This window comes from Lemur catta, chromosome 8 (assembly GCF_020740605.2).
Source record: "Lemur catta isolate mLemCat1 chromosome 8, mLemCat1.pri, whole genome shotgun sequence".
In the NCBI taxonomy this organism is placed as follows: domain Eukaryota; kingdom Metazoa; phylum Chordata; class Mammalia; order Primates; family Lemuridae; genus Lemur; species Lemur catta.
In genome coordinates this window covers 6019533-6032357 of record NC_059135.1, presented here as the reverse complement: position 1 = coordinate 6032357, position 12825 = coordinate 6019533, and the positions used below count along the sequence as shown (strand labels likewise).

The 12825-nt window shown below is 34.4% G+C and overlaps 1 protein-coding gene across 4 annotated transcripts in view; it reads right to left on the bottom strand.

The window, feature by feature from the left end:
* Window positions 1-12825, bottom strand: part of USP40 (ubiquitin specific peptidase 40) — an 83495-nt gene that overhangs the window by 64823 nt on the left and 5847 nt on the right. For all 4 annotated transcript variants that reach the window (XR_006736934.1, XM_045559590.1, XM_045559592.1 and 1 more), the window contains exons 5-8: window positions 10857-11021; window positions 8840-8986; window positions 5633-5776; window positions 3271-3399 (exon numbers count right to left, since the gene is read on the bottom strand). Coding sequence is in view for 3 of the 4 variants with exons in the window: in XM_045559590.1 (XP_045415546.1) it covers window positions 3271-3399; window positions 5633-5776; window positions 8840-8986; window positions 10857-11021 (585 nt within the window). In the remaining variant the exon portion in view is untranslated. The remainder of the gene's footprint in view (window positions 1-3270; window positions 3400-5632; window positions 5777-8839; window positions 8987-10856; window positions 11022-12825) is intronic.

Genomic DNA, 12825 nt, shown 5'->3' with positions numbered 1-12825 from the left:
CTTGCAAAAGTATTTTAAATTATCTTAAAAACATAAATACAAATAGACCTAAACAATTAACATGGGCCAGGCGTGGTGGCTCATGCCTATAATCCTAGCACTCTGGGAGGCCGAGGTGGGCAGATCACTTGAGGTCAGGAGTTCGAGACCAGCCTGAGCAAGAGTGAGACCCCATCTCTACTAAAAATAGAAAGAAACTAGCTGGACAACTAAAAAGATACAGAAAAATTAGCCAGGCATGCCTGTAGCACATGCTGTAGTCCCAGCTACTTGGGAGGCTGAGGCAGAAGGATAGCTTGAGCCCAGGAGTTTGAGGTTGCTGTGAGCTAGGCTGATGCCACGGCACTCTAGCCTGGGCAACAAAGCGAGACTCTGTCTCAAAAAAAAAAAAAAAAAAAAAGATATCCAAGAAACTACAACCCAAAAAGTAAGACATGAAAGAAAGAATCATTACTCTTGAAACATACTGCCTCACCAGAGTACGAAGCTGCCTCTGTACATGACCTCAATGATAAACTTGAAGATGAAATTGCAGATAGATAATGTATGCATCAAAAGACTGAGGATAAATGCTACAAACTAGAAAAATGCCTGAAATCTGAAACTGGCTGAGCAAAAGCTGCAGCAGGTATCAAGGAACATAGAATACACTCCCAGAGGCTGGGAGCCCTTTCTAAGTCTGCAGAGAGATATGGTGGTATTGAAAAAAGGTTACAACAGATGGAGGCATAATTGGAAACAAAAAAGCCAGGAACTGCAGTGGGAATGCTCAAGGCTTCAACGTCATCTTAGAGAGAGAATGAAATAAAGCTAATATCATTGTTTGAAAAGTATGTGTGTGTGTGTGGTGGGGGGGGGGCGGGCAACGGCCACTCCAAAGAATAAGGATTCTCTACCACAGGAAACTGAAGATGCAAGGAAGTGGGGAAGGTAATGTGATAAGGATCAGCTCAACCTAACATGGAGACACTCAGAGATGAAACAGACCAGATGAGGATAAGAAGTGATTCACTTCATCTGACTGGGAAGGTGCTCAGCAAGCTAGTGTCTTGGCAAATGTGGCACAAGCATTTAAGAGTGACGGTTGTGTGGCGTTCTCAACCCAGAACCAGAGTTCTAGCCACTGCAGTAAGGTAAGTAAAAGAAATAGAAGGCAAAGGATTAGAAAGAGTGAAAGAAAACTACCTTTTCCACAGATGCCTACACCATAAGAGAATTCAGCGAGATTACTGGTTGTTAGTATATATATTGTTTAATTTACATCGTAAAATATGTATTTTCGTACATAAAATCAATATACTAAAGATAATTGCATTTTAATACACTAGTTATAAACAGTCCAAAAAACACAAAGTACAGGCACACAGAACATCTCCCTGGTAAACATTTTCTTGGCAGAACATAGTTTGACTTTTTTCAAATCCAAACTTAGAGTATATATCTCTCTCAATATATTCCAAACACAACTGATAGAATGTCAGAAATATAGACAGTTCTGGCCATGGGATATGTAAAAAAAAAAGAAAAAAAAAGAAAAAGAAACACAGACAGATATTTTGAAAAGCAAGTTGAGTGTCAACAAAGGGAATATTTACCTTGGATATCACTGGCACCACAAGAAACCGTGTTATGATTAATACATGTGGAGCAACTATTCATCAACAACCATATTAAGTGTTTGATAGAAAGCTATGCTTTAAGCATTTTATAGTCTAACATGATGATTTGTGACTTACATGTAGATGTTTTATTGTGTTTTAGTTTCATTTTAGGAAATTTGGTGAGAGTTTGGGGTTGATGTGTAATACATTATAATTTCATAGGAACTAGACTCAGTGATTTCCCTCAGAACATCTGTAAGTTCTGTTTGAAAGAAAATTATAGAACTTTTTTATAAGACATTAAAGGAGTTTTAAAAAATTGAAAGATATATCTTGGTCACATATGAAGACTCAAAACCTGAATACATGTATGTGTACACATGCATACGTGCATGTGTGAGAATGTTGACAGGGTGATTCTAGAAATATACACTGAAGCATAAAAATCCAAGACAGGCTCAACACTCCTGAGGAGTAACAACATGTAGAGAGACTTGCCTTACCAGATATTATGACTTCTTATATAAAGCCATGGAAATTAATGAGGTGGTATTTGCCCAGAAGGAAAAAAGAACGATAGAATAGGGAGCTAAAAAACAGACTCACACCAAAATGAACAACTGACATAACAGAACTGGCACAGTAGATTAGAGGAGAAAAATGGATTATTCAATAAATGGTAATGGGCAATTTTCCCAAATGGAACAAAACAAACAAACTTCTTACATCATTCACAGGAAACCACTCTAGGAAGATTAAAGTTTTAAACATAATTCAAGCAGTGGTTATTGAGCACCATTTTAAAGAGTTACTACAAAAGACATGAGTGTATAGTCATAGTATATTAAATAGGACAAAATTGACCTTGGTTTTAAATCCTACTGGGAAAGCTATAGGCATGGGATTTACTGTTTTTAAAACATTTTTACCTATAATCTGCAGAATACAAAATTGTTATCATGTGCTATTCAAATCAATGCTCATTTTATTTGTCAGCAAAAATTCAGTAACTGTCAGCTATAGGAATAGTGCTATTTCTATGTCAAAATGGAGTAACCATAAACTGAGAAATGGCTCCATATTTAAAAGAAACTTAAGTGATAGCTAACTAAATATAAGACTTGACACTAGAGTGGGGGAAAAACTGCCATAAAGGATGTGAATTGGACAACTGGTGGACTCTGCATATTAGACAATTGTTCGAATATTAGACAATAGCATTATATCAATGTTAGAAGTTCCTGATTTTGATTAATACTTATGTAGGATAATATCCTTGGTTTTACAAGATAAACACTAAAGTATTTAGGGGTAAAAGAGCCTGATGTCTACAACTTAATTTCAAATGGTTCAGCACCAATAATGATGATGTTAATAATGTGTGTGTGTCTGTGTATGCATGTGCACAAATGTGGCAAAATGCTAACTGGAGAATCTAGGTAAAGGGTATACAGGAGGTGTTATTACTATTCTAGTAATTTTTCTGTAAATCTGAAATCATTCAGAAATAAAAATTTAAAACTTACATCTATATTAACTTTCACTGCTTATCAAAGCTTTCTACAGAGTAGATATATCATAAACGGTAATAAATTATCCTCAACAAAATAATAGAAATAGAAAAGCAAAGAAATTACAAAGATATTTCTAAATGAATTTCTATACTTACTTGAAATTGCCAGTTTCCCAAATGATCAACATCTTTAATATATACATGATAATGTCCTCCATAGCAGCCACCTTTGTGTATAATAACTGAGAAGAGGTCATATATATATTCTAAGTCATCCAATTCACTCTAAAAGAAAAAGGAACATAAACATTGATATAGTTTACATAAAATGATAAGATACATAATCAAAGGGCACAAAATTTCAACTACTGAAATTAATAAGAAACTTCACTGTTTATTCTGTTGCTTAATGGTAAATAAAGATGAATTTAAATAACTTGCTTTAAATTTTAGAATTCTTAGTTCATTGATCTAATACCAACCATACTAACGAATCAAATTCTGCCTCTTAGTTAAACATGAACACATGTATCTGAAAGGGATATTATTTTTACATACTTTGGCTAAGATCACGTAAGCCATGAGACAACGAAACACCTTACCCTATTAGTGAGTCTGTTGTAGATACTTTTAGCAAGAGAAACCCATCACACCTATTGCACTGTTTTATACATGTGTTTTTTACCTGTTTAAATTGTCCTGTATTTCAACTACTGTGTGCCTCAAAGTCAAAGCCAGATCAACTATCACCCCTCATGACACTTCAGTTCTCTACATAGAACAGAAACTTAGCTGGTCTTATTTAGAGGCAGTTTAGTGGAATTAAGAGGTTCTTTCTTACTTTATTAATTCTATGATCATCCTTTTCTATAATTATTATGTTCTATAATCATGAGTGACTCAACTGATGAGCTTCTACACTAGCAATTAAAAACAAAACAAAACAAAAAATTACTTTAGATTATGAGGTACTTTAAAGCTGTTTATTTAAATTCCCTAGCCAGATATGGTGGTGCACACCTATAGTGCCAGCTACTTGGGAGGATGAGGTGGAAGATTGCTTGAACCCAGGAGTTCGAGGTTGCAGTGAGCTATGATTGCACCACTGCATTCCAGCCTGGGCAACAGAGTAAGACCCTATATTTAAAAAAAAAAAAAGTTGATTTAAATTCCCAGTGCAGAAGAAAAAAGAACCCTTAATTTTCACATTCAAGGAGTCTGAACTACATGGTATAAGCTCCCTTCCAGTTTTGATGTCTAAACTCAGTATTCATCTGTGATGTTAAAATGTACATATGGGTGCCAGTTATTTAAAGACTTTATCTGCTTAAAATATTATACTTTTAAAGTGTGAAACATTTTAAAATGTCTGGTTCAAGCAGAAGACAAGAGGTACACACAAAGATGCAAAGTGACATTTTATCCCATTAATACAGAAATCCAAAAGTAAAATTAATGTGGATTTCCTAGATAAGTGCTCAATTTCTTTACTTATTTCAGTTTTGTTATATCAAAGTATACTAAAATCATGTGACAAACTATCTTTTACAAAAGGAAGGGAAAGTATATTAACTAACTCTGGGAAAATTATTTATTCTGGGTATGCCAATAACAGGTTCAGGATCAACAGAAAATTAGAACCTTTGATTGGTAATTTAAACAATAAAACAAAAACCAAAAAGCTCAGTAGTTAGGCTTGAAGCAGAGAAGGCTCCTGTGTGAAGAGTTTGAATTTTAAAAACATTTATAAAAACATTACTTTGTTAATAAAAATTCAATAACTAGCTAATAACTATTCTGTTCTTAATACAAAAAATAATTTGTGATAAGAAATACAATCATTTTCCTCACTCTGATCTTGGCATGTATAGCAATGATATAAAAAATATTTGAAAGTGGGTTATAAAGCAGGTTGATTTTGTAATTAATTTGTTTTCAAAACTTCATTTCCTATGTCTTGAGGATTACAATTTTAGACCAGTATAGTTCCATTCGCCTCTTCACTTTCTAGATGCGTAATTAATGATTTCATCTAAAACTAAATCCAAATAGCAAAGTACCAATTAGTGGCAAGTTTTCTAAATGCAGGGTCATTTCCAATTCTGTTCTTAAATTCTCATTTCAAAGATTTTTCAAGAAGAGTTTAACAAAGAGAACTGAGAACAAATCCACAATTTGGAAATTCAAAAGGACTGTAAATACATCAGTGGTTCTCAACCAGGGGTGATTCCGGTTAGCATGGACATGGCCATTGGCCTTGTCTGAAGACATTCTTGTTTGCCACACCTGGGGGAGGAAGAGCGTGGATGCTGCTGTCGTCTAGCAGGCAGAGGCCAGGGATGCTACCAATATCCTACAATGCATGGAGCAGTCTCCCACAACGGAGAATAATTTAACTTAAAATGTTAATAGTGCCAAGGTTGAAAGATTCTGCAATAAACCAACTGAAAATCAGGTAAACAAAATATTCAATCTTGGGAGGGGTAAAGAAAGAATTTAAAAATAAAACAGTTCAAACCTGTTCACAAAAAGGCTTGAGATTGATCCGGAGAGGGAACGTGTAACAGCTAGTTTCCTTGTAGCGTTCACATTTCACAAAATCAAAATTAAATCTTAGCAATGAAACAGTAAGAAAGGGAGGCAGCTTACGTAATTTGGCCGACTGTTAAAAGAAAAATTCACAAAGTTTTTAAAAAACAGTTATACAAAGGGATACACAATGTTTCTTAAGGTAGAAAGAAACAACCAACAACCTATGACAGTTCTGAGAGAAATATGTCCTTAGATCACATAAACCCGTTAACATGGATTCAACATAATTCTTGATATAAATTCATCTATTTTATGGGTCTGAAGGTGGCATCACTCATTTATGCTTGCGACTAAAAAAAACCTAGAAGCCTGTTTTATGTTTTTAGTGTTGATATCCTAAAATATTATTTCGTGGGCATGTTCCCTCTTTAATGGTGCCATTTCCTGCCCAATTCCTGGCCTTTTCCTTGGTGTCTCCATACACAGTTTTTTTTAATTTAGTGAAGAACTGCAGCTCTTAACCTGGGACCTAAGAAACTGTTTCAAAGGACCTGAACTCATGAAATGATAAAAAAATTTTATGTGCATATGTATTTTTCTGGGGAAAAGATCCATAGCTTTCATTAGACTTTCAAAAGGATTCTAACTCCCCAAAGGTTAAAATCTACTGACTGGGGTTTTATAGTCACTGTTTTTATTTATTTATTTATTCTTTTATAGTCACTGTTTTTAATTTGAAAGCACATAAAACATTTTTTGTTTAAGAGTCATCAGTTGTCCCCAACCCTCTTGAATTAATGGTCTGTGAGGAGAAAAAAAAATCCTTCCCCTATGTATAAAATTATCCATAATGATATATAACATCCCTAAAAATATATTTAAAATAATAGTTCCACAAATCTAGTGGGTAAAAAATAAATAAATAAAAACAATCCCAGAAATATATTAATAACAACATGGTAGATTTTCAAACAAGCTCTAAAAATTCATCTTAAAAAACTGAGTAACTCAACTATATGTAGCTGAGAAGAGACTGCTAAGGACAAGACAATCTGCATTTATTTAGGCAACATAGCCAAACTAAACTTAGAATGCAATAAATCCAATGCAACTAGAGTAGAATGCAATTTTTAAAAATACCTAGATCAAAACACTTTCATTGAAAAAGAATTAAACCAATGGTATAAAACGTATATAAAGAATTGGATTTGTTTAGTAAAAGGTTTTTATTTCATTAATGGGCAAATTAAGCCTAACCAAGAACTAAGAATGTATAAGTATCTAAGACTTTTCCAAACTTTGAAGTTTATACTTATTTGCTAGATTGTAGTTTTAACAACAAAGGTGAAATAGAAAATAAATAAGCAAATGATAAACATCTCTTTGAGTTTCATAAAGAGGCAAAAGCTAGATGGAAATATACATTAAACAGTATAAAATTCACCCTGGTTTTAAATCTTATTGTGAAAACTACAGGCATAGAGTTTACTGTTTTTATTATATTTTCATCTATAATCTCCAAGATACAAAATCAGTATCAGATGTTAGCTAAATCAATGCTCATTTTATTTGTTGGAAAAACTCAATAACTGCCAGCTATAGGAATAGTGCTAACTCTTCATCATAATGGAGTAACTGCATAAATATGTCTTTTGTGGTAGCTATTTAAGACGATGCTCAGTAACCACTGATTGAATTGAGCTTAAGCTGATGACATTTATGAATAGCATATCATACTATCCAGCAGCAGTGGGATAGTTAATGACGCAGACGATAATGACAGAGGCAGAGTTGATGCCACATTGGCCGTAGGTACAAGGAGCTGAGAAGGAAGGCCAGAGAGGTTAGAGATAGCACATCCAAGCCAGAGGAATGGGAAATGGCATTGATAATTTTATACATATATAGACAGAGACAGTTATGAATTATCTATAATAATTTTTATATTACTATTAATAGATTACTAGTATTTAGCAATTTACTAGCATTGGTAATGCTTTGGGTGGAAATTATCTGTGTGAAAAATACATTAAAGAACAACTCCATAGTGAGAAATCACATAGAATTGTGAAAGAATGGTGAAAAGGAAATATAAATGAATGGTTGCTAGAAGATAAAGTGAAAAAAAAAAACTCTACAAAATGTTTTCCTAAAATCTGTCCCCCAAAGAGAGTTATTCAGATGCCAGACTCTTTTAGAACAAAAGATATCTTGGATCCAAAGGGCTCAACCAGTAAAGCATGGAGACCTTACATCAAAACTGGGATAAAACACTAATATGTGGCAGATTTTCAGAAACGCCAAAGTACTCATATAATAAATCAATGCCACATCATGAAGGAGCTGGAATGTGCAAAATTTACAGGCATGAAAGTAACATTGGGGAGGTGTTCCATTAACCTAAATGGGAGTTGTCTCTTATTTCTCTTCTTGAGAAGTTTATCTTCTTTCCTGAAATCAAGTATGAATTATAGCTACAGGAATGGTTATTTATATATGAATATGATGAATAAATTTGAGAAATATTAGAATTCTATGTTTATTGATTTGTTTTACTTTTCTCTCTTAGCTCTCACATGGCAAAAGAAATCAGTTGCTTTAATCCTGCCTTTCTTTCATCTTGTGTTTTGCTTTGCTGTACAGAAAAAAAACCATAAGTATTCTCTGTTAAGCTGCTTACTTAGTAAGTTACCTACCTGGTGAAAGAGGAAAGGGCATACTGGATATACCAGAGTGAGGGAGGACATAGATCAAGATTATAAAATAACTGCATATTAAGAAAATCAAGAGAGCCATCTATTTTCATAGGAGTAAACAAGGAAAGGAAAAGTTCAACAAACTTCTTGGCTGGCAGGAATAAAAATATATACGTTTACACAATAGTAATTTGCAAAAGGCAGCATATGGGGAGTTTATCAAAAAAAGGCATACTTAAGAAACACTGAGGTACAAATAAATTTTTCCTGGGAGAGAAGGAAGTTGAGTAGGCTTTAAAAAATTCTTTATTGTAAAAACTTAATACAGATAATAATGTAAATGTCTTTTCAATCCCTAGTGTTAAGGGCTTCAAGTCTCTCTTCCAGACTTTTTCATGTGTGTTGACTTAAGTTGACAGACCTCCCTGCTATTAAGCACTAAGTACATACTGTGTATTAAGTGGGGACCCTGGAAATAGGCAGGGATTTATCTTTACCTTTGCTGCTTTAACCAGCCTGTCACAAGTTCCACAGTGGTACAAGTTGTCATAGTCAAAAACTTCCTCTTCTACGTACATGTTCCAGAGTGCATCTTCCAAACTAGATACATTTTTGACTGCTACTGTTAGATCTAAGAAGTCTTCCTGAAATATACATGAATATAATGTTAAAAAAAACAAACAATTTCACAGAGGTTTAGAAAGGCATCTACCAGCTCACACATATATTGGGAATAATCAGATACATTTTTTCTAAAACACCGTACATACGAAGATGTGGATCTCCTGATTAGGCAATGTGGTCATTATCTTTCCTTCTAAATCAAACAAGAATTTAGCTTAAAATATATTAGAAAAACTGTATAAAGGAAGAAATTTAGGAGTTTACTATAGATATAATCAAACCTATTTATGAGGAAATCATATAAACCGCAATAAAACACATCTGAATTTAGAACTGTATATACAAGGTTTATACCGTTTTTAGTCTCTATACTAGAATATAATGGCAGTGGTAGGGCTAAATTTTCTAATATAAAACTCCATATCTTCATACTCTTTTGCTAGAGCTGGTTTAAGATATATTGAAGAAGTTATAAGAAAAAAAATTCTTTTGAGCCAGGATCAGAAAGTATTCTATGAAAATTAAGAGGAGGGAATTTGGCAAAAAGGGAGTTTATCAATTATACTCTAGCTACATTTAAATTACAATATATTTCTAGTAATAAATGCTATTACAATTTGGAAAGTTTAAATCATATTTACAGTTCTGTGCATGTGCAACAGCATTATTTTGAGGAATTAAGGGGAATAGAAAATAATAGGGCACTAATTAGTTTATGGTGGAAATCCTAAGTAATAAAAGTAACACATGTGAAAAGTTAATGTCTTTAATTTATATATGACTTATATCCACTGTTTTGAAATTACTTTGTGAATTATTATATCACAGCTAAGTCAATCATACAGTAATTCAAAAATAGACACAATATCCTTTTCATTAAAGGATTACTGTTCATTGACGAAATCACTGGCTGTATTAAGATTTGTAGGGCAAACAGAGATTATTATATTTACATGAGCAAATTTCCAATTTCTAATTCCAATTTCTAAATTCCAATTAGATTAAAAGGGCAATCTGGCCGGGCGTGGTGGCTCACGCCTGTAATCCTATCTGGGAGGCCGAGGCGGGTGGATTGTTTGAGCTCAGGAGTTCGAAACCAGCCTGAGCAAGAGCGATACCCCGTCTCTACTAAAAATACAAAGAAATTATCTGGCCAACTAAAATATATATATAGAAAAAATTAGCCGGGCATGGTGGCGCATGCCTGTAGTCCCAGCTACTCGGGAGGCTGAGGCAGTAGGATCCTTTAAGCCCAGGAGTTTGAGGTTGCTGTGAGCTAGGCTGACGCCAGGGCACTCACTCTAGCCCGGGCAACAAAGCGAGACTCTGTCTCAAAAAAAAAAAAAAAAAAAGGCAATCTACATCACTACAAAGAACTGAAGTATACACTAATTAAAATATTTATAAAAGCTTTGTACATAATATATATGGTTTACATAAAAAGAATAAACATAAGTACAGACATGTAAATGAACTTTCTAAGGAAAGTAATAAACTAAATCCAATATTTAATTACAGATGTTTGTCAATTTAAACATTCCTCAGTATTCTCTATTTTTATTACCTCCCCAATTAACTTTCTTGACAATATTCTAACCATAATGACATTGGCTTCTCTCATAAGGCCACAGTCTTCTATTTGTAAATATCCCCCAAATCCATTTTCTAAATATTAGAGTACTGAATAAAAGATTAAGTTTCAAGATATTTACTTCTTTTAGTTTACATGGAGAACTCATGATTTAGGTGTATGGTAAAAGAAAAAGGCCCAATAAATTATTTCTAGTAATAAACATTTTAATCCTCATATAATATTACAGCTCCCATGTTTAATTACAGGAATTATAATTTATGATATAATTTATTGTTAAAATATTTTGGCATATTCACCTGCTTCTCACTGATGTTCTTACATTCTTTACAAACAATCTGGTTAATGATGGTTCCGTGATACAGACGATTGATGAGGTCATGGCCAGAGGTCCCAACTAAAGAAGTTTCCAAAGCACTGAAGAGAATTCGATTCAATTCCTGCACATCATGTTGCCTCATCTCCTATAAAACAGATAACTTTTAAATGTGATCTTGTGCTTCAGATTTTTAAAAACATTTAGAAAAATATTAGTTAACAAAACACAAGATTTATCATGTAATCCAAAGATAAGCCTTGATAAGGACGACTAACGCAAAATAAGCTAAGAGCAGGTTAAGAGCTCACCATCTATTTTTACTGATACTGGGAAATGAAAATATGAACAGGCAGTGTTCAGTGTGCACATATAACTCAACTCCCCTGACAATCAGAAAATGTATCCATTCTTGTGGAAAACCATACCACACAAGTGGCCATGCCACAGAAAGGTGAGAGGAGGAAGGAACACGATAGGCTCAGTGTCTAAGAGCTGGCAATGTCTGCACAGGAAAACCTCACTTAGTGGTGAGTGAACTGTCTGAATTATCCACATGAGAAAAGAACTAGAATTTATTGCTTTGAAGAATAAACCACTAAAATAAGACTGACATAGTGCTACTGAGGAAAAACTCCTGATGGATCTTGCTTTACGAGTCACGTACCTGTGTGTGAACTTCTCCTTAAGAGCAATTTATAACCCAAAGCCCAGGGGGCACAGCAACACTTAGGAGTGGAGAAGAGGAGGAAAAGCAGTGGAGGGGAGATCTCGAAGAGTGAAGTTACCCCAGAACCAGGAGAAGCCAGGGCTTTAAGGGGGGTGGTGAGTGCTACTGAGAGCCCCTTCAGCTGAGGACAGAGCGAGCGTGTCTTCTGGACTCAGCACATGGTTGACACTGTTGACTTGGACAGGAAAAGCAGAAAGGTGGCCAAGGAACAATGCAGGGTACAGATGTAGCGGCAGTGAGAGAAGACAATTTAAAAATAAGTTTAGTGTGAAGAGTGGCAGATAAAGTGGATGAAAGCTGGATCAAGATGTGGGACTTGGGGTCTCTGTCTTGTCTTTTAAAATGTAAGACACTAAAGAATGTAAATTTCTCCAGGATCACTGGCTCTGATGGGACAGAAAACTTGTGGAAGTTTTCAAGCTCTCTTTCCGAACAATCCTACATTTGGTAAAGGTACCTCACAGATTTTCTCCTACCACTGCAGGTCCAGTCCTAGAGGGTTTCCTACAAGATTTTATTTAGAAACAATAAAATAAAAAAGGTTTTCACAGCTTTAAGAAGTATGAAATCAGCAACTCAGTGGAAACTCATGATCAAAAACAAATGGAAATCCATCAACTGATGACTAGATTAAAAAAACACCAATGTGGCATATTCATTCAATACAATCTTATGTGTCAGTAAAAAGGAACGAAATACTGACACATACTATAACATAAATGAGCCCTGAAAACATTATCTTAAGTGAAAGAAGCCAGTTGCAAAAGATCACAAATTGTATGATTCCATCCCTATGAAATGTCTAGAATAGGCAAATCCATAGCAAGAGAAAGGAGGTCAGTGGTTGCCAGGGGCTAAGGAAGGTGGATGGGGAGTCACGCTAATGGGTATGGGGTTTCTTTTCGGGCTGGTGAAAATGTTCTAAGATTGACTGTAGTGATGGTTGCACAACTCTGTGAATACACTAAAAAAAACCCACTGTACCCTTTCAAAGCATAAATTTTATGGCATGTAAATTATATCTCAAAAAAGTGGTTATTTTTTTAAAAGGGAAGGAAAAAGGAGTTAACCCCAACTACCAGCCCTACATCCAAAATTTAACATACCTGTTTAAGGACTGTATTATTACCCAATTTTACTTTAAAGTCCATGCCCTACCTCTTTAATCATGTAGTATTGCCTAGTTAAAAAGTGTTCCAGGTTAGAAGAAGACAACTGTTCA